The sequence below is a fragment of the Clinocottus analis genome, unplaced genomic scaffold (assembly GCF_023055335.1).
Source record: "Clinocottus analis isolate CAN_PGR_092001 unplaced genomic scaffold, fCliAna1.0.p SCAF_3, whole genome shotgun sequence".
NCBI lineage: Eukaryota > Metazoa > Chordata > Actinopteri > Perciformes > Cottidae > Clinocottus > Clinocottus analis.
This window is the reverse complement of record NW_027176042.1, coordinates 8,759,772-8,782,204: the sequence shown is the minus strand read 5'-3', so window position 1 is coordinate 8,782,204 and position 22,433 is coordinate 8,759,772. Positions and strand designations below refer to the sequence as shown.

At 46.8% G+C, this 22,433-nt stretch overlaps 1 protein-coding gene across 4 annotated transcripts in view; it reads right to left on the bottom strand.

Moving 5' to 3' along the window:
- The window catches only part of sema3fb (sema domain, immunoglobulin domain (Ig), short basic domain, secreted, (semaphorin) 3Fb), a 55,978-nt gene that overhangs the window by 11,554 nt on the left and 21,991 nt on the right, over positions 1-22,433 (bottom strand). For 2 of the 4 annotated variants that reach the window (XM_068593877.1, XM_068593876.1), the window contains exons 3-10: positions 9,477-9,637; positions 9,071-9,133; positions 8,476-8,595; positions 7,048-7,137; positions 5,244-5,337; positions 3,203-3,322; positions 2,815-2,954; positions 1,523-1,637 (exon numbers count right to left, since the gene is read on the bottom strand). In XM_068593877.1, coding sequence (XP_068449978.1) covers positions 1,523-1,637; positions 2,815-2,954; positions 3,203-3,322; positions 5,244-5,337; positions 7,048-7,137; positions 8,476-8,595; positions 9,071-9,133; positions 9,477-9,637 — 903 coding nt within the window. The remainder of the gene's footprint in view (positions 1-1,522; positions 1,638-2,814; positions 2,955-3,202; positions 3,323-5,243; positions 5,338-7,047; positions 7,138-8,475; positions 8,596-9,070; positions 9,134-9,476; positions 9,638-22,433) is intronic. The other 2 variants (XM_068593880.1, XM_068593879.1) reach the window with 1 other exon arrangement.

Here is a 22,433-nt window from a genome sequence, read left to right as displayed (position 1 = left end):
GTCCCTTCCAGGAGTCCTTAGGAGAAATGGCTGCTCTGCAAACTGACATGTGCCATCTTCGCTATGGGCATCTCCACCCTGTCATGCCTGTCCTTGGTCCTTCAGCAGCCCGCCTTAGTCCATACATAGCAGTACATACAGTATACAGCATTACTCAAGCACTACCCGCAAAATCCCCAACAGTGCCAAACACTGACGCCTCTCCAACTCTGTCACAAAAACCACTCTTCACAGCACGCCCATGGCAACACTGACCCGGCCAGTAAAGACAGAATCCCTCATTCGTGAAGGCAAAGTCAGCCCATTCACACTCAGATCGTTTGGCCACATACACAAAAAATCTTTTTTAAGCCTGTCCCTTTTTCAGTTGTTTAAAGCAGGATAAAATAAATGTCACAGGGAAAAACAAATCATCTTAAAACAGTAGTCAGTTTGAGATAAAAGCAAGGTGTGTCAGGACATTAAGACTTCAAAACACACACACACACACGCACACACACAAAAGTATCATCAGATTCAACAGGCATGGCACTTTTCATTCTTGAGATTAGTTCAAGAGCAACAGTTGTCTCACGCATCAGTCCCCTATCACTATTTGGCTCTATTTTAAACCAGTGAGACAGAAAGGGAAAGAGCTTCCCTGGAGAGGCTAATAGTCTCACACTCACAGACATTCCTGCTACGCTATCTGATCTGCACGCCACCGGGCCACCCTCTTCTACGCACACAAAAAAACAGACACTTTTGTTTAAGACGTCTTCAAAGAAAGAGACAACTCCAGTGGTGGGAGTATGTGTGTCATTCTCATTACAGTACGCTTTATGGTCCATGGGATGGGAGTGGGCTGCCATATGGGCCGAGGAAGGAGCTATGGTGTGTGTGTGTGTGTGTGTGTGTGTGTGTGTGTGTGCACTCTTGGCAGGTGCTTCAGTAGAAACAGACCCTGCAGTCTGAGTCGAGTATTCTCGACTTAATATATCAGATGTGATCATACATGACAGGAGCCTGAAAATGAATATGTCTGAAATAAATCCAGTCATGTCATTTTTGTCTTTTTTCTTTGCCATTCAATACGTACTGTCAAAATGATTAACTGCACAGAGAATATTTAGTTTCTCTCAAGAAAAGCTCAGGATGTAACATAGGTTCTTGAAGAATAAAAAAAATGATAACGGTTAAAACTTTGATGATTCCTTCGTGAATATATTTGTGTTTGCGTCATATAAAGCAAGCAATTTGACTTTTTGCAGACCAAATAATGGCTCGATCGAGTAGAGAAAATATGATGCAGAATAAAAGATAAAAACAATAAATAGTAGCAGGGCTGGATGTGAATCTGACAAACGAGCAGTGACGCAGAGGGAAAAGACGTCACAGGGCTGACAGCATACTTGATTGACAACAATGTCTATACAACCGCCCCAACCCACACCAAGTAACCCATAGATCAGCACTTCTACTGAAAACAGGAAAAGGAACCACAGCACAGTCTCAGTTTGCAGGAGTAAAGGCTTGTACTCACGGAGCTCATCGAAGTGCGTCTCCATGCCGTCGGCCCCTGGCACTGAGCAGATGAGCCGGGCCTTCAGGAAGGTGCTCCACTTGTTGACCAGACAGCAGTGGCCTCCATCATCATTCTGTATTTGAGGGGGTAGGGTGGCGGGCGACACAGAACAGTTTCTCCATCACTCACACAAAGTCACATCCCTGACCGAAAACAAACGCAGGTGGAGCCACCCACCCACACACACACACACACACACACACACACACACACACACACACACACACACACACACACACACTACACTGTACATGTTGGTTCGCAAAGCTGGGAAGCTAAGAGGAAGGGTGGCAAGATGGTAAACACCGTCTCCTCCTATTCAGACTCCTCCATCTGTGGTGGAGCGAGGCCAGAATCTATCCCAGTAAGAAAGAGCTGAGACCAGTATGTGCTTTGGATTTCTCTTTCATATTCAGAATCTTACGCATGTATATTGTAATATTCTACTTTAAAGGGTGGCTTTCGGCTTCACATTCTTCATGCACTTCTGATGATTCACAATTGGTGGAGCTAAAATGTCTTCCAGGGTAATTTACAGTATAAAGTGTATTTCTGTCGGTGTCTATGGAAAAGTGAGTGGCAGTAAGCGTATCCAGATGTGGATGCCTGGGTCTCTGAAGGCCCGGCGGAGCCCACTGAGCGGGGGATGAGTGCTTGTGTGCCGGGTCAGCACCCGACCCCCTCAAATAATTACAACAGAGGAACAGCTGAGGCGACGAGCACACGTTCGCCACATTTTCTCACTTGTGCCCGTGCTCATACACCCGCTGCAATGCTCACATCAGCATTCAAATCCAAAAGGGAATGCATACACTCACACGGCATAAACACCATGAGTTGCTCCATGAGCTTTCCAGAGGTTTTTTTTTGTAACTCAACTCACTTTGTATTTGAGGGGCACACAGGCTTTTGTGGAGGAAGCCTAGTTTAAGTGAGAAGGACCGTAAAAGAGAGTATTTTAAAGGCAGTGAGTTATTTGCCACCATGTACACTTAAAGCTTCAAGTGTTTTCGGACTACCAGGTAGAAGAGGTCAGAAGATCATGGGGTCAGAGGTCAGAGGGCAACCTCCCAGACAGAGGGATGCACTGTCGACAGGAAGGTTAAAGACACATGTGGATTCCAGCATGTCAGCGTTGGCCAAACACTAGTTTGCATTGGGAGCCTCCGGCCTGTTCTTCATATTGTTGCAGGTTTTCTTTTCATTATGTTTACACCCCAAAACAAACACGCTCCTCACTGTGTACACACCAGGCAGATGCGTCCTATACGGGACTGGGTCACGGGACTCTGGCCCATCTCAGAGGACTTCTCCCGGAAGAAGAAATACAGCTTGTCGTCATTTCTCTCTGCGCTGTCGGGTATGAGTTGAACGTGAATGAAAGTGGGGTCTGTGGGGAGAAGAGGTGATGAGGTGGTCAGGCGGAGGATGAATTCGGGGGAAACATCTGGCTGAAATCTTTTATAAACTCTCAGCATTTCCTGTTTATCACTTGGTGAGGGATTCTAAACACACGCAAAGACCAGAATATTTTCATTGCAGCGATTCATTTGAATCCCCGTTTGAATATCGACAGCGATGTAAAGCAAGAAGGCTTCACAAGCTGGACGGCATCCCTGAGAATATGAGGACACTTACCGTTTAGCCATCTGGAGTTGTACTGATCTGTTCGCATGGCAGTCTTTGTCCCCAAAGTACGGAAAATGGCAGAGTCCGTCCCCATAAAGTCAACGTAGACCCCAGCATACAGTTCACCATCTAAGTAAGAGAGAAAACAGTTTAGTGAAATTCCTTGACTCTGACATTCCAGCACCACCCTTGGCACGAAACACCGAGGCTTTTATTTCAAGATGTATATTTAGAACCCAACTTCTCAGGACTCGTTTTTTTTTTTCACAATACAAAGTTCAGAGTAATAAAGTCTTTATCTACTTATTAATTTCATTTACACACAAAGTGGTAAGTTTGATACTGTCACTCGGGATGTAAGTGGTCAATCCCCCAAATAGTTTCTCAAAATGTCCTAGAAAGGAACTGATAATGCATCTGTAAGTTGTCAGGAAGGTTTCTGGAGAGGATCATGTCTTTTGTTATTAATTACAGGGAAAATGGAAGCCTTCAATTGACCAAGATCCCAATAATAATTTCTTTCCAGGAAACTTCCATGGAAAACAGAATTTAAGGGACAGGTAAAAACAAAGCTCTACCAAAAAACAGTACCCAAACTTCCTGAAACAGCGCTCACAGGCATACCATGTAGACATAATATATAAGCCACATTCATGTCTGCAAACTGACAAATATGCACCCTTGTTAAGCCACAGCAAGGAAAGGTGCTTTTCCTCCAGCTGCTGCGAGGGCCCCAACGGTCAGCAGGTGTGACTGTCAGAGGCCCCCGAGAACGAGTAAGCAGGAGGCAGAGCGGAGGAAACAAAAAAAATGCTCTCCCACCACTATTCTACTCAATGTCATGGTCCTCATCAGCGCTACATGAAGATTGATGATGCACCATTAAAACGTCCGCGGATGACAGGATGTGTAATGTGGTGGAGAGCTGAGCAGCCAGTGGCCAATGCTGAATCTATTGTTGTGGTGGAGGGTTCTTAATCCTTATCAACACTAACTACAGTGTCCCGTGTATGACGCTAACTGGTGAAAGTGGGAGATAAATCCATCTTGGATGACAGTACTGGTTTCATACTGGTCAGCTGGCACGGCGCTAATGTGGGAAAGCATTGCCAGTGATTTACACCCACTGTCTCGCCCCACAGAGAGACGATCGCCTTTCACTGGTGCCAACTGTGTGGTCTGGAGCTGACTTAGTGACCTTGGAGAGGGACAGAGGACACCACCTTCATAAATGCCACAACACACGATAAGCTCAGCTGAGCCTTAATACTTTGGTCCGATGACTTTCCTCCAATATTACACCCACATCATGACCCTAACACACAGTGTCTTTGTTGGAGGTGTAGGGCCACTATAAGCCTCCAGAACCGCTTCAATGCTCCTTGGCATTGATTTTCCACCAGGAGGGATGAACATCGTTCTTCCAAAAAAATATTCCCTCATGTTTTTCTTACCAACAATATTTTCATACCCATCAGACCATTCGCTGACCCTCAAGTATGCATTCATTACTTATTTATACGGTTTTTCCCTTTATACGTTTTTCCCTTTCATTTGTCACCCGTCAGTAAATATAATGGCAAACTATGTAAGTACATGACTGTTTGACTATTAAAACGTGTGCAAATACTTGAGGCTCTGTGGGAAATACAACTGTTTACATATGGGAATAAAGATCATGTCCCTCGTCAAATGACGATAAAAGCATTGAAAAGCTTTCCCAACATATCCTAAGTGTTTTGTTTGGAAGCCACTAATTCCCCAGCGAGGGATTCACATATTAATGTGCCCATCTCTGCCCAAGCAAGAACATACTCCTGAGGCTAGAATGATTATGCTGACTCGTTTAAGCAGCTCACTGTGGGAAATAGCCACAGGATGGAAAGGACACTCAGCCTGAACTTCTTGACTTCTGTCTGTCAAATCCACTGTTAAGCAAAACTATGAATCCGAAGCAGAGAGAAGGCCAAATGAAGAAACATGGAATAAAAGACCGCTGGGCCTTTTCTTTACCTGTGCCCTCATGTGACCAAACCCAGATAATACTCACTGATCAAAGCTGACACGCTGTTGAGATTCGGGTCGTAGGAGCACTTTCCTTTCCCAGATTCCACTTTGCCCGGCTCCAAATGAAAGATTTCTTCCTGAAATGGAAAAATCACAAGGAGATGGCAATAAATTCAGCACTCTTCATCTTGTCACTGTGATTCCCTTGTGCAGGGAAAATGAGGCAGCGAATGTGCTCCCTCTGACTCCTGTGGGACCTATGCGGCCTGATGGGAGATGAAGTATTAGAATAATGAGCGTGCGTTCATACAGAAAAATACATGCGATGGGGAAAGCAAGGAATTTTCAAATCTATCGGTACGCCACTCCATGAGCATGTGTCGTGGGCTGCTTCTCTTGGCATAATAAGCTGCATGCCAAATATCTCTCAGCTTTGTGACGCCTATGGCTGTGCAGGCCTACTGCTGACACCTGTAATCCAGCACAGAAACAACAAACCTCGGATGGTGGCTGCATGACTGATGCTCACTGATAGTGGCATCCCTGCACACACGCACTGGAGACGTGATTGGCAGGAATATGCGTATGAAAGCGGGGGGAAATGAATCTGTGGCATGTAATGACATGTCCTGTAGCCACGCCTCACGGACCAATTCCCACTTTTAACTCCCAATGGGTGCAGATATGGAGACATCTCTGTCACTGTCCATCAGCACAAAAGCAGGGGAGAGGATATGGCAGTGTGCCAAAGTCACTTCATTGGATGATACGCGCAGCGTCGTGCAATTCCCCACTCATCTTTGATTAAAATCACCACTCGTGCAAAAAAGGAGGTGGAGTTCAATCCCAGCCATTCCAGATGTTGACGCGTAAAAAGGTCACAAACATTTATGTGCACCAGAGGGAATCATGTGGCCGGAGCAAGTTTTTACAACACTGCTGTAAAAAAAAATGCCCGTCGCAAAAGTTTCAACATATTTTACAATAAAAATGTTGCGAAAAAAACCCAAACACATTTCAAATTGCCACACTTCACCAAAAGCCTTTATGTCCTACAAGAGTCCCTGTTCGTGTTTCAAAGTACTTGGAGAGCTCAAACAGCGCAGACATGTTCAAGTATGTGGCTCTTTTATTTCCTTTGCTGAACAGCTAGTTGGCTACAGATGGCTGATGTTTGCTCTGGGCTAACAAAGCCCGCTGTGGGAGTGGGTCAAATCAGATGCTGACTGGTTCTGCCGCCTCTGTGGGAGAGACTGCATCACATTCCTAGAGGAGGTGGAGGGCTCACTGCGGTGGAGGCTAATGGGTGGGACATCCTGCATTGTCTCAGATAAGCGGGATGAATGACTCGTTTATCTGTTATTTGTGGGAGCTGCTAGATATATGTTTAATTTAAAGTGAATATGCCATGCATTGAACAGCAGTGAAAGCATTTTTGATTAAATTTGAGCCGAGGAAAAGTCAACAGAATTTTTTAGCAGCCCGAGAAGCCATTTCCACTTGAAAACCCAGCTCACATGCAAAATATGGCATTTAACACAAATGCAAAGCACAAATGAACAATGATGGGTACGAAAAAAAAGGGTGATCAGACAATGGCGCTTACACAAAGAAAAAAATGAGTGAAGCAAAATGAGATGACATTAAATGCAAAGCCACATTACACAAGACTTTAAGGTTGGGCATGGACTGGAAAAGATGCATGCCAAATGTTACGGAGATTAACGAGTGGTGGCCAAGTTAAGGATGGTGGCGCTGGTGGTGACAAAATGTGCACGGACACACAGAGAGGGAGCATGCTGCCGGTGACCGCGAGCCCGGGCAGTGAGACACGGCCCACATCGCACCTTGAGTCCGAGTGTCTCGTGCACCGCGCTGGGTTCAGCTGCGCGGCTAGCCCTTCCTCTGGCCTGGGCCATCTGCAGATACATGGACGTCTAAAAACAGGAGACAGTAGCACAGTCTGGATGTTACGCTGCTGGAGAGGCAGGCCTCCCTGACCTCAACGTGTATCTTTTGAATGCGTCCTGACTTCAGGGCAGTGAGAAACTCCCCCAAACAATATTGCTGAAAAGAATAGGATGGAAGTGCATGAGGAACATGTAGACGTGTGTGTGTGTGTGTGTGTGTGCGTGTGTGTGTGTGTGTGCGTGCGTGCATGTGTGTGCACGTGCAATATTGTGCAGGGAACATGTGTAGCTTTATTTGACCAGATGGTTCCCTATCCTGCTGTTGAGTCAATAAAGGCTCTCACAGTATGCACCATACATTCCCCTTAAAGCTGCTGCCAAAGCAAAACATTTGTCTTTTACCGTTTACAAAAGCTATAAGGCTCCTACGTGAAGCACTGGGGAACTGAACAATACACCCCACAGTGGGGTAATCAAATAACAACAATCTCTCTGAATGTTGAATTAAATATGACGAAAAAACATTCCTTTCATGCGTCGGGATTTGTGTGCGCAAACGTCGCTGTGGAGTGTGTTTTGTGATGTTTTTGCAAGCGACTCCCCAGCCCAACAGAGGAAGGTGGCCACGTGGGGAGACGGACCGGTCCGTTCGATGCGACGGAGAGAGAAACAACCCCCTCATTAATGGACTGGAACTGGAACATTCCACTGGCACCCCATAATGGGAGCTCCCACTTCCAATTACCCAACGTCTCACATGGCAGAGGCTGGCGGGTGGCCTGGATGCATGAAGGGGTGGATGGATAGGTGAGGGAATGGATGGACGCCCTTCGTTAGTGAAGGGTCATGTAGGAACCACATGCAATACTGTACATCTCGAGGGAGAGTCCAATGGGAAATTTACTTTGTATTTCTTCCCTTTATAAAAACTTGCCTGGTCATCATTAGGGAACAAGTGTGATATTTAAGGAAGAGAGAGGTGTTAAAGGGGAGTAACGCAAGGTGGCGATGCCTGGCTTGGTTTAGGAAATTCAAGAGGTCCCATTAAAACGGCTGAGACTAAACAGAGTAACTTTAACAGCTCACTGGGGATGACAGCTGTGCGCTGGTGAAGCTGTGCTGGCTGCTTTGCCAGACGTGGAGACATGGTACCTCGAGCAGGCTTAATGATGGAGGAAAATCGTAAAGGGAGCCTAGCGTAAGGTGGATGGAGAGGGAGAATTTGGGTAAGAGAAAAAAATGAATATAGAGGCCACGCTATGCCATTCATGATGCTGATGGAGGAAGCGGTTCTCCTTTTGCCGAGTTGATATATCGAGATATAACCTTCTTGGCTCGTGCGTTACTCAAGTCTTTAAGCCTAACCTGAGGTTTACGTCCGCGGTTGACAAAGGTACAGACTGGATTGTAGGCTCCAGTCCCACAGATGTACAGCTGAGTCCGGTTCCATGGCTCCACCAGGCGGATAAAGTTTGCACACTCCTCCTGGAGACACAAAGACCAGAGTCAATGAGCCCGTAATAAACATTTAAATGAAAAGCCCTTTATAGCTATATTTTACCTACTTCCTGTGGATTTACCGAAAAGCTCAAGTCTAAGTGGCTCAAAATAAACCCATAATACTGGGTATACCAAACTATCCGCCAGTGGTGTTGCGCTCACTACCCTGGCTGGCAGAGATGAGGATGGTGAGATTGACTGGGCTTCTCTGCTTTAATCCATTCCTGTCTCCTTGGCGAGACAGAAGGGAACCAGCGCTTTTACTGGGCCAATTTTGAACCTCGCAGGTGATTTTTACAGATTCCTCTGTGCACAATGAAGGGAGCTGTACATGTTTCAGGCTACGCATTTGAAAAGCAACATACTTTTCTCTTTTTTTTCAAGCCCATCAAGTTGATGGAAATCACCTCAGCCGAACGACTCAGCTGAGCCTACAAGCGCTGTCAACAGGCGTACTTACATTGGCGTCCTTCCCACTCACAAGGCACTCCATCCGTCTCCGTTCGGACACCGGCCAGTGGATCTGCGACGAGGGAACAGAGGACATTTTACGGTTACAACCCAACCAGTTTTACAGTACATCAGTGGTCTTTATAAGATTCTTTGGCTAAAACAGCAAAAGGCATATCCACCCAGGCTAATATGAATCCTGTTGGGATAGTCGTAACCCAATTACAGTGTTTTAATGACCCAACACTACAAAAAAGTGCACTCCAACAAAAACTAGATGTGAGCTAGTCAACATGGCTGCCGCAGAGGCCTGAGAACAGCACATTTGCCCCTGTGGCAGCTGTTGTAGCGCTGAGATAAAGGTTTCATTGCAGTGTATCAACCAGAGTTAAAAGGTGGCGTGGAAATAGTCTTACAATATGTGGCTCCTTGTTGATGTCGTGGAGGTCCAGGGACAGAATGTGGTCCTTGCTGCCAACGTACATGCGGTCATGGTCCTCGTCCATGCGCAGGATCCGGTAGTCGGACGTGTTGAGGAGGTAGGCGAAGTGATGAGCAGTACCGGTGGATCTCAGCTCTGTGTGGAGACACAGTTATACCCATCAGTGACAGCTGTGGTGCACATGCACATTTTCACACACACATGCATGCACAACTGGCACATTCCTCGTTCTGCTCCTGCATATCCCGCGTGTTATCTGATGGTTTTCCACCAACACCGCGGTAACTTAACACCGCACATTAGAGACAAGTGCTACTGAGTGTCTGTCACACTGTGTTGATGGCTTAATACCGCCCGAGTGGATCAGAGGATCCAGAGAGTCATCAATAGCGGTCTGTTACTACCAGTCGGAAGTCAGAAAAGACAGACGCGGTAGATTGACTGATAGATATGTTTATGACAGATTACCCCATTATACAGCAGGGTAAGGTGCATCTACCCGTACTGAGTTAAGGTTTGAGTTGCTTCATCCCTTTTTAGACCCCTCACTCTGAAGGTCAGCGCCTTTGGTAACAAAGCAGTCGACTAGTCCTTGCATGTTGAGAGTAACCCAATCTTCCTATAGCTCTGTGTTGGAGTGTTTGTTTGATATATTCTCCTTGGTTCAGCAACCGTGTACAGACAGGGCAGAGAGGCCACTGCTAAGACAGCAAAGGCCCCATGCCACACCGTAGACAAACACACACTCCTCCGCAATCTATAGGGTAAAGGCATTAGAGGGTGGCCCTCACATATTGTTGGACAAACACAGAGGTTTCACTCAAACAGCAGGAAAATCCCGTTCCACTGTTTGGCTTTATTCTACAACCAACAAACCACAGAAAGCTGAAACAGGGAACCACACTTCGAGGTTGACCCAAGTTCTTTTCTGTTGATTTAGCAAGCCCAAAATGTGGTGAAGGGGAAACCAGATGATAAACTGTCAGTACAGTGAGCTTTGTTTCACTATTTACAAATGATATATTAGTGCCGGTGTATAATAAAAGGAGGGCAGTGGGAAATGTAGGGGCGTCAGAGCTTAAAAGCAACACCCAAGAATGTTTCCGGCAGCTTTGTAAGCTGTGTGTGTGCAGTCACGTCCAGTACGTTAGATGAAGTTGTTGAGAAACATTTCTGTGATGTTGTTAGGTGGTTCTGCGGGAAGAGGTCTGTACACCGAGGCATGCAGGGCCATCAACATGTCCACCATTGGGCCTTAAAATAAACACCATCTCGAGACCTTTTCAAACAAAATCCCGACTGCATCTGATATTACCAGTCTTTCCTGCCAGATCTAAATTTAACACGGGGGTTACGTCAATAAGCTAAGATTAATTGCGTTAGATTTGCTATATTTGTACAATTTGATTTAATAACTGTGCCCACCTAAGGAATGTTTGGGGCTCAACCATGTGATTGACAGCTGTCGGAGCCCCTGGCAGCAACATGTGGTCGGACCCTGTGATTATTTGTGTTGGAGACTTAAGTTGAATGATGAGTCCCCATACACGCTAGCTGTGTTTATGTGTGTGACGATAGAGTGAAACATACCGGATAAGTTTGCATTGTACACACACACACACACACACACACACACACGCACACACATTCCAGGGGTCAGTCGAAGCCCTTTCTGAAGCAGGTTGTCAGCAACTCTTCAGAGTGCGTGTTTGTTGTCAGAGAGTAGCAGGACGCGACCATCTGTCAGCTGACGAGGGAACGCGAACATTGCCGAGCAACAACACGGCCCATGGAGAGGAAACAAGCGCATGTGTAACCTAATCTCAAAATCATGCAATAACTTGCATATCCTGGTCCGAGCGTACTCCGCATGTACAAACCCTCAACACATTGCAATGAAATATTTTTCCTCAGACCTTCTCTTACCTCCGTATCTAATTACAATGTAGACGACATCACAGCGCTACGCAAAAAAGAAATGAAACCCTGCATAAAAGCTGTTGTTATAAAATAATGAGTCAGAGCTTAGGTTTTTTACATATGGAGCTCAGACTGGAGCCTAAATACCATTTTTGAAAACAAACTACTCTGTGTAGGTTGATAGGTAACTCGTTGATTGGACAGTTTTGGCGAATGTTGTTCGATATAAGCAGGACCGATGTAGAGGAATCAAACTCTGGTGACTGACACAAGTTTAATGCAGCACCCTAACCCTCTGATGCAATCAATTTTCATACTTTGGCTCAAATACCTGTGATCACGTGCATCATTTACATAAAAGCAGTTTATGTGATTTCTTACATGATATTCATACATATATATTTCTTACATATATATATATATATATATGTAAGAAATCACATAAATGCTCTAGTAAAATCTCGTGGTCGCTCTGTTTGCTTTTACACCACAAATGAACCCCACCAGTCTTGGAGGCGGTTGTTTGGTCCACACCAGGGTTTGATTGACAGCTTTCACGCCACATGAACGACTAAACACGCAAATGTTGTTGAAAGCAAATCAAACATATGAGACGATAAACATGTTTTAAAGAAGAAGAAAAAAGGAAGGAGTCTGGTGGTAAGTCAAGCTATTGAACATCATTCCTGTTTGCTGTCAGCCTTTCCCAGCTCAGTCCCAAAGTCAACCTTCGCCTCAGGCCGAGGCGCATGGCATTGTGCTCCAATGAAATGTCGATAGAGGGCGTATAATGGCAGCGGACTGAGCTCGGCCCTGGGGGTCAGGTCGGCTGTGAAAACAAGACCAGCGGGTCCCTGGACTGAGGCCGGTGCCAGGCAGACACCCGGTCACAACCAGCTTTGGACAGACATGCAGGGAGAGACTGTGCTGCTGCGTGCAAGATCAAGAGGGATGCGGAGTGTGTGGTTATTCCCAGAAGGCAGCAGAGGCATACTTTTGCTACATTAATAACAAATTAGCCAAGCTAGGTTTCACATGACCAAAAGAAAATGAGCAAAAACATCCTTGATCTGCTCAGCCAGTCACCGATAGGATCGACTCGCGCGTTTCCCGGCGTCATCTACATACTCTCAGAAGCAGATTACAATTTTGAACAGGAACGGCTCAGCGTGGCTGCATCGCTGTGCTCTTTGTCAGCCACATTAGGGCATGACAGCATTTTCCGTACACACAGACTTATCCTGGAGATTTAGAGGCTGGAGCAAGTGTGTCTATTAGAGCCAGATAAACTCTCAGAGTAGCCCATTACTGCGCGTACGGTTGGGCTTCACTCTGGGGGGTCTGTGTGCGCACAGCAAGGGCTTTGTTTTGCGGGGAACGCACCGCTTCCCCCCTGTGGAATGGCAATGTCTCTATTAGAGGTGAAAGTAAGCCAGTAAGGAAACCCGATCCCAGCACTCAGCGTCTCTCCCTGTCCTCGTTCACTTCCTTCTCTACGCCGGTAAAACATATAGTCTGTGTATTCAATTTTTTTTTAAATCTTTTTCCCTTCTGTTCATTTTTAGTCTTTCATGTACATAAGTAGTGCATGTGTGGCAGTACATGGAACAGCTGAGCAGTTACACAGGAGAGAGAGCTCTCGCTTTGCACACGTGAGAGGCGATCGGGTCCGCTCTCCTCAGTCTGCTGGACACAGACAATCCTCTGCTCTCTCCCAGCATCCCGAGGTGCTGCTGGGCCGACACGGGCCCCACATCTCACCAGACTAATCTGGCAGCCAGGAAGGGATTTTTGTTTGTGAGCATGGAGCTCAATAAGATGAGTCCTGAACGAACTCTAGTTTAACATCAACTCTGTTAATCCGAGCCGACTGATGTAAAGAGCTCCAGGTCATGCATGTTGAGGGAAGCGGATGGAGGCGCTAGGATGAAGCTTCTGGTATGGCAGGCGCGTCATTCTTATTGTGTGCCAAGTTACTTTTACTCAAGTACTGTACTGTAAAAGTACCAATGTGACTTACTTTACTTGAGTATTTTCATTGTTTTCAGACTCTGACTATTTCTTATACTTTATAGTTCTCGAGAACTTAGCAGAACGAATTTAGCCGAAAGCATCTACAAAGAGGTTCAGGACAACTGTGCATTTGTAGTATTGATCTTATTGTAATATTTTTTTGGGGGGTATTATTTATTGAAATCCCGACCGCAATCAAGAAATTGCTCTACCAAAAAAAGAAAAGAGTGAACAAAATATAGTCTGGTACTGTGGCTCAGCAGGACTGTAAGAAGCCTGTCCAATCATTTAATTCCCCCTTGGCGTACATAAACATGAGGATGCTTCCAGGGGATACTCATTCAACGCACATAACCCGTTAAAAAACGCGGTGTATCCTTCCACACGGCATGCTTAAAACATCTCACACACGCCACCACTACCTGCGCCACGCCATGTCAACCGCGACAATATTGTGTTCGCATGAAAAAAAAACCAACAACTTGTTGAGCAGGGTAGTCCTTCCAGCAGCGCTGAAGCGGGGGCCAACTGTAAAACAAGGAGCCAAATAATGAAAACTACACAGATGGTTTATTTTAATTACTGGCCAATATATTTTTCATTGCATTCATTAGAGCTTATTTCATGTGATTGAAAACCGCTTGATGCCAGTGCCCGAGTGCTTCATTCACTGTAATTGTGGTTTGGTGAATTGCAACACTGTCCTCCTGAATGCACGCTTGCAGACTTGTGCAGGAAGGCGTGTTTCCCCGAACCCCCGATGTGAAGCCGTGGTGCTGATGAGCCGCAGCTTCCAGCACAATACAGTGGCTGTAATGGGAAGCACTGGATGTGTCCCGCCATCCGATCGCAGCCCCTTCCTCACCATAAGACTAGTATTTTTTGTCAGCTTGCCTGGTTACATGAGGCATAGAAACACAAAGGCGAGGCATGATGCCTCACTGCCTCACCTTCTCCTGAGAGAATACTTGGCTGCTGACGGTGATCTCCGGGGCCGCAGGTCTGCATGTTATAGCATATCTCTCCATCTCAAATTAATAGCCAACGGGTCGAGTTTACTTTGGAAATGCGTTTGGACAGGAAAAGTTCCCTCGCACGTCGTGCACTCTCAAGATCACGTCTCCAGAAATAAAGAGAAGCACACTGGTGATTGCCGTCTTATATGACACGATTTCCCACCACGCTATCACACAAGGGGAAAGAGGAGACTGGATTTTATATATCATATGCAGCTGTTAATGCATTCTACTCTGCCGGTAACATCAGAACTTCCTCTCATTAAGGAACGATTACGGCATCCAGCATGACTTAACAGTACACAGCCCGTCCCACTTGTAACTTTCCTGGCAGGTTTTGCAAGAAGCATCGGCTAAGTGATTGGATCATGGAAAAACTCTGGACTGCGTGTTTAAACAAAACATAGAAAAGAGAAAGAGAGCGAGAGGGAGCGAATACACATCCTGGCGCTTGACAGCGCAGCACACTCGCTGCATGACACTGATACGGGTGTTCCACCTCGCTGCATTCTTCTCTGCTTTCAAATTGGGTAAATTAAAAGTGCAGGCCGCTGCCAATGACGGTGCAGAGCATGTTGCTGCTTGAAGCCTGCACTTTTCTCCCTCGGAGTGCTACCGAAGGTAAAAGGGGTCGGGGGATGGGGAAGAGACGAAGGTGTGCGGCCCGTTGCTTGTGACACTGAACAGGAATGGGAGCGACGAGCAATGTAGAGCAAAGTGTAATTCACGGGTCCTCTTGTGAAAGGTGTGGTTGTTAATTAGAAACTGCAGCTGCTGCGCCAGGAGACCTTCTGTCCGAAGATCACGGAGAGGTCACAGTGACGCGCAAAAGCCGGGAACACCTAAGCCACGATCCATTCTCTTGGAAAAAAAGATAAACTGAAAAACTCTGGCACTGAATGGGTTTTGATCCCGTCTTCTTAGGTGTAACAAAGCGACAGAAATACCCCGCCTGCCCCTGGCGCATCACAAACAAGCCGCACTAACCTGAGCAGCGTCCCGAGGCAGTTTCCAAGCCGCCAGAAAGAGGTGTGTTCGTTCACACGCACGGCACCGGAGTGACAGGAGTGATAATTAGGGTGTTTAAGAGGAGGGCGGGAGAGGTGGCGTGCTCTCACACATCAAAGGAAGCACTTGTCAGGAATCCTGGCCAAATATTTTGAATGCTGTCAACGCGGAGGAGGAAAACTCCAGTTAAGACGGTCTTATTACCCTTCGGGAAGCGCGCTTCATTTCAACGGCAATAATGGTGCGAAGCGACGGAAGACACGCTGATTTGTTTTTCGGAAAATCGCAATGTTGCCAAGTTGGCAGTTGGGTCCACTTTTAACAAGAGGCAGTAATGAGTCGAGATGTCACAGGTGACTGCATCTTGCTGGACATGGCGAGCAATTTTGGCTCAGGCTTCCTCATTAATTTGTATGAGTCTTAGTCCGTGAAATATTTCGGAAGTGTCTGCTGCCCATGTACCTGTATAAAGGTGCATTTGTTCTCTTGAGCACAGGAGGAGGGAGCGTTGAGTCAGTCTGTCTCCTTCCAACTGTAGCAAGGCCTTCTAGGCTTCAGATTTCCATCCGTCTATCTATTGCAAATGTGCTGATTGTTCCAATTCAGAAAATATTGGTGCTATGATCTGAAACAAATAAGTTGGGGAATTGACTTCCGAGTTCAAGCAAATTAAAAAGTCACAATGGGGAACTGTTTCTGAGTCTCAATTCAATGGCGATGCTTCTACGTGACACACGTGGTACACGAGACCATCAGTGAGAAGAATGTCTATTTACATATAGTTATTGTCATCTCTGAGCTGCGTCTCGCTGCTCCACCGCTCACAACTGACACCGCACTGCTGGAGGCCCAGGCCGTATTACTGGGCTCGCTGGAAAGGCGGCACGTGAAAAACTATTGCATAGGGCAGACTGTCACACTCTGCTGCAGTAACATGAGAGGTTTTCTAAAGGGAACAGCTTTTGTCCACAGTGACCGCCAAAATCAACACAAAATGAAGGTTCCTCGTAGCTTTGAGTTGCAACTTAAATGTTGAACTATTAACTTTGTGCGCTATTTTACTGATGTGCCTAAATAACAAAGTGTCATGACAAAACTGTCGAAAAGCTAAAAAAAAAATGTGCGCATCTTGTTTGGTGTGTGCATTTCACAAACTAGGACGACGTGTATTCAGAGGGGTAAAGTTTGTTGAGAGTTTTACTGAATTTGCACGGTGAGAGTGGAGTTGGCGTCTTTCCAGACGCCTGTATCTGAGCGCCGCCGTGGTTCTCTCGCTTATCTTAATCTAGAAAAACTTTCCTGTATTTGCAGGATAGGGAAGTGCCTAATATAGGGGCAATCACTGAGCTCACAAACATAAAGATGGAGATTAAAGGGCCCTCTTTTGTACACAAACAAGTGTGTGGCCTCTGAAATGGCACCTGCATTGCTATCTTGTTAGCAGAGTCGTTCCTAACCAGGGACTCTCCGGGCCCACAGTGGGTGCCCTCCACTCCCCTTCAACAGCTCCCTTTCAACACGCCTTCGTGTCAAACATTTACGCAAGTTATTTGGGTTTGTGTATGCTGCATGCTTCAAAGCCAGTGGAGAAGTGACACGGTTGTGAAAGAATGCCTGTGTGATTACTGGAGAGTGGGTATGCGGTTAGCCACGCCGCTAAATGAAAAGGAACGATAACAGCATGAGAGCGCAGCAGCTGCTCGCCTCGGCTTAGTCACTCTGTGGGACGGGGGATAATAAAAGCGGTCAGGAGGCTCGGCCAGCGTGTCACATCAGATAGGACGCGTCACTCAGCAGATAGCAGATATGCATGGGATCCGGAGATATGATCTGACCCGCTGGTAAACGCCGGAGAGCCTGGAACACAAAGGAACGGCAATGTTTTGTGATTCGCGACGTGGTCAAGCTTCGCTGAATCCTCTGTGTCTGCATCTTGGTGGCGAGACAGGCTCTGCAGCTTGCTGCTAGGAGAAAAAAGACAGACATCACAGCCTCCCATTGCATACAAAAGCAACGCAAGCACCTCTGTCCGCCGTCTTCTTTCTTGACTAGGGACGAAATATAAGAAAACTAAATACTGACGTTTCGCTAAGTGTTGCCTAAACGCAATATTCATGAACGAGAACGTTTGGCGGTTATTGTCTATTAAAGTGGAGGTCTGCTCAAAACAAACGCACAATTCGTACGCCATGTCATCCGACTTCTTCTGAAAGCAAAAGCGTCAATATTTACTCAAAAGGCGGAACATGACTTTTGTCCAGCCTTGAGCCGGGCTGTGACACGCCCATCGCAAGCAATCATACAACTGCACTCATTGGTACGAAACATTTTCACTTATGAAAGGTTTTGGTGGACGCAGCCAAAAATCCCATGTCGGTAAAGTGTCAGGATAGAGGGGATTTCCAAAAAGCCACGTAATAATTAAATCGCGAAAACAGAATCAATGCCGGGGACTTGACTCCTTGCCTCCGCCGGCTGTTTAACCACAATAGAGTGAAGCTACTTGGCTATTTGTGGCAAGTTGTTTGTATCCTGTTGCTGTGAGCGCCCTCGCTGGGGAAAAGGTGTGACCCTCTCTTGTCTCAACACATGTCGAATGTGATCCGTCACAATGGATGCGCACTAAGAGCGTCGCCGCATCACACGTCATTAAACACGACTCCTCCCGACCTCACTTTATCCACGAGTTGCACCATGTTGCTCAGTGGGACGTGACATCTCACTGCTCACCACTGTCACCACCTCCTTACTGCCACGCCCCGCCGCTCCCGTCGCGACCAGGGGGGCTCACCCACTCTATAATTAGGAGCCACTGTAGTGCCCCGCCCCTCCACTGTCCAACCCCCACCCCGCTCACTAATGGCACCAATTTGTATTCACTGTCAGCTCTGATGAGCTCTCATGCGGAGAAATGGCCTTATCACATCGCCTCTGGCTCCCATCACCTAAGCCCCTCTCCCTCTGCCTGCCGAGCCCGGAGCGCTGACGGACAGGCGGAGAGGCTGATGGGGGTGCGGAGGCGGGTTGTGGGGAAGATAGACACATTTGTCTTTGTTTTTCGTGTAAACTCCTGTAACACCAGACAGACGCTGCTCCGCCACAGCATTGGTTGAGCGCGAGGAGACTCAGGATCTAAACCCAAAGGGTTCACCAGTTTTCTTCTATTTAAATCTTACGCAGCCAATAACCTGCACCATAGGACCCCTCTCCAAACAAACGTACACCTTTCTCCCTCAATCATGCAAAAAACGTCCCCAGCTGAGGAAGATGTGAGATGTGGAGAGCTCGAAGGGAAGGAGATCCTCCCGCGAGAGTCTCGATCTAATCGCACACATCTGCACAAACATGTCTCTGTTTTAACTGACAAGTGTTTTCATAAAACAGTCTCCAGCTCAGCGGTGACACATCTTGCCCTGCTCCCATCCCTGCATGTCAATCCCTTCGATTCCTCTGCAACTTCTTTAGTACCAATTACATTTTTCAGTCCCAGGAGACTGAACCATATAATGTTCCTGGTTACGCCCTAACCTGCGCTTGGATAAAACCTGCTTTCTGCCAATGCTGGTCAGCAGGGCTTCTGTAGCCCGGACCGCACCAATGGCAACGCTTTGTGTTCTGGTTTAATCTGGGATTAGCTCAGGGTCAGGGTTATCTCTCCACAGCCTGTGTGGAATCAGGAAACAGGGATTGCCTGGGGTGAAGTGGCATTACTGGTTGGCCTGTCCAGAATCGCAATGAGCCGGTGTTCAACAGGGTTAAAGGAAAGAATAGAGGGGAGAGCGAAAGCGAGAGATGTTAAGCATGACTCACTGGGCTCAGGGTTGCAACCTCTCTGACACTTCTCAGCCCTGAGTTGCAGCTCAGTGGAGATCCACATGTGAATTACTACACCCAATGAATCACTGATATATGGTATCTGTCCAGCCACAGTTACAGTATGTGCATAGCTCCTTGTTTCCTGAGTACATTGCGCATGTTAAATCCATTTTCAGGCTGATTTAGTACAGAAGCCAGAGGAGGCGCGGCCGGCAAGCATCCACTCAAGTGCCTGCTTCAGAGCAACAAATGCAGCAGCGTTGCGGAGTGAGCAGATCTTTGAGGGGAGCAGCCACAAGACTAAACAAAATGCCCTGACTGAGAGAGCGCCGTTAACTTTAGCCTCCCTTATCTTTACCTGGCATGTATCAACGTCCTGTCGGACTATAATCCCCACACAGTGGACAAACCCAGGGCCAGGGACGCACGCTAGCGTCTCTGGTTCTGCCGTCTGGTTTCCAGAGGACGTGTGGTCAGCTGGGAGAAAAAGGTCAGCCACAAGACCAGAACAAGCTGGTTTTAATGAAGATGGATATCTCTCAGTTTCCCTCTGTCCTATGTTAAGGCTAGTAAAAATGGAGCGTTCTTACACACTATGGGAGAGTTAGAAGAAGAAGAAACAATACTAAACCCTGCTTTGCTGCATAACCAAAGAACCAGACTCCAGTAGTTTATTAAAGCAGAATGGATCTTTGGTCTCGCAGCTCTTTCAGTTTAGTCGTATCCAAAACTTACGAAAGCTGTTGTCACATTTCAGTGACATTTCAAGTTGTTGTTTTTAAATCATAGAATCTACATGATCTGTCATGTTCGTAAGAAACTCATAAGTCTCATTATTCATTTCTGGTTTGACACAGAATATCTTCCGCTAATGTCAACTCCCAGACATAACAAATTCCACCGCAGGCCGACTTCAAGCTGAGGTTTTCAATTCTCTTTTCCCTTATTAACAGTCAACAGACTGTCTTTCACGCTATGCTTTGCTAAAGAACGTCTGCATCCTCCAAAGAAGTTTCCATCCAAATAAGGTTTTATTTGTAACAAAGGAGCAACATATTCTTCTTAAAAAACAGCTTTTTTGGCCGCTCAAATCCACCAGTGAGAAACCTTTTTCCGATGCGACAATACATTCATACGTCTCTCAGGTGCATCCTGACAGGCCACGGTGAGATTTACAATTGAACAGACACAGGATATAGCAACCAAATGTATGTGACAACAGTGGCCCGCTATTGTGCTCTGGTGCTATGAAAGCCTTATTTGTTGGAGCTGTGTGGGGTCACAGTGTGGGAGGCCAGTTGTTCTAGCCCCTTTTTCCTTAGAATGACAGGAAGGCAGGACAGATTGTGACAGCAGCCATTGTGACTCTGCTCCAGGTCTCTTCCTCCCACCAGGCTCCCGCTGCTCCTTCAGTTCAGAGTAAATGCATTTGTTGCCACCTCAGCGCTTGTCTTCCTGTCCCTCCAGCCCGGTGGCCAGGAATAAATGTTGACATGCTACTACTTTTCTGCAAAGCAACGAGTGTGTGAAGCGGTTACCATTTTATATGTGAAGTTTCTCCGGCCTATCACCGGTCATACTTGGCAAGCGGCAGATGACGTTGACGGAAGCAGGAGGCTAATGGGGCGTCCCTCTCGTTCATCCCTCTTCTTTCAACAGAGGCAGGCGACCAGGCGAGTTCCGATGCGCCCGTGATTCCCAGGCCTCGGGGACAGGAAGTGGGATTAGAACCCAAATCCCATTTTTCCATGCGTATATCAGCAGAGTCATCGCATTTTGCCTCATCAATTACGCGGCCCATTCAAAGGGCGCTCATCTGAAATTAAGGCGATTAGTCCTTTTATGCACAGCTTTGTGTTTTTGGCTGCTGCTGCCCCGCTGGGTCCGCCAGCCAAGGGGAAGCCAGAAATGGTCTTCATCTCTAACACAACAGGAGAGACTGTCTCCCGCCAGTGTGGCCGTTTGGAACAGCTACGAGCACATGCCGTTTTCAGACACGCCGTACGAACTGGCTGTGTTCAAACACAATCCTTCACCAACCCTTTCTGAACCGGCACAGTTCTGCAGCTGCTAGAGGAGACACGTCCAAAGGTTACCAAGGACAGTGAAGAGCAAAAGTCACTGATCCCATCGCTATAAGCCTGCAGGTGGTAAACCTGCGGTCGTTTTAAAGGGCCTTCTAAGGCTCTGCGACCTTATCCTCTCCTGGAGGCAGAATGAGATAATAGGTTCCCTTAAGACGTAAGAAATCAATCTGCTCGGAGAAGTTGTTCCCAAATTACTAACTGGTTGTTTCTGGCCTTTTTTTGTGGTTTCTTTTTATTATGGTTCATAAAAGAAAAAGGGAAGTTTGGTCCAAATGTGTTGTCACCAAAATCCATTTTATTTAACTCATGCTATGAGTACATCACATCGGTCTGATTTTAAATTCCAACTTCACCTCGATAGTTCCTCAGAGCGTTATCTGCAGACCAACCACGCTCTATGCCCATGTAGGGTGGTGTTAAGGAGATAATGGAACGGGGGGTTGTAGGTTCAGCGAGTTTACCAAGCCGATTTAGCTTTCCCAGTTTGTCACTGGTAATCTCCCTGCAGCTAACAGGGTGATACAGTCAGCCTGATAACTGCTGCGGATGGATAGAAAGAGAGGCAGACAGAGTGGGTGAGAAAGACATGTGTGTGGACATCCCTCTGTCTCTCCCACACGCACAGATAATATGCATAGCATGCAGACGTGCACACACACACACACACACAAGTTAATCCTCTCGCACACAACAAGTGTGACCTGTGATGGTTTATACATGCGGCAGCTGAAGGAATTAAAACACAGTCGTGACATGCAACAATGCTACTTGGACACCAATTGAAAGTGACCATTTCCTCTGCAACTGCAAAACCAGCAAATGAAACTCAGACGAAACGAGGGAAATCCAGATGGACGGCACAGAAAGCTTCATAAGCTTCATGGTTCCTCTGAGGTGGAACACGGAGGTGTTTGCTTTGGCAATGTCGAACAAAAACCTCGGCCCTCGGAGAGGAAAAGAGAGACGGGCAGCCAAAGCATCTTCGCTCTCTTCCTTCCAACCCCTTCAGTACGGCCTCTTTAAAACCTCACCATAAACACTTCATTTCTTTCCCGACTCGGGCAATATGCT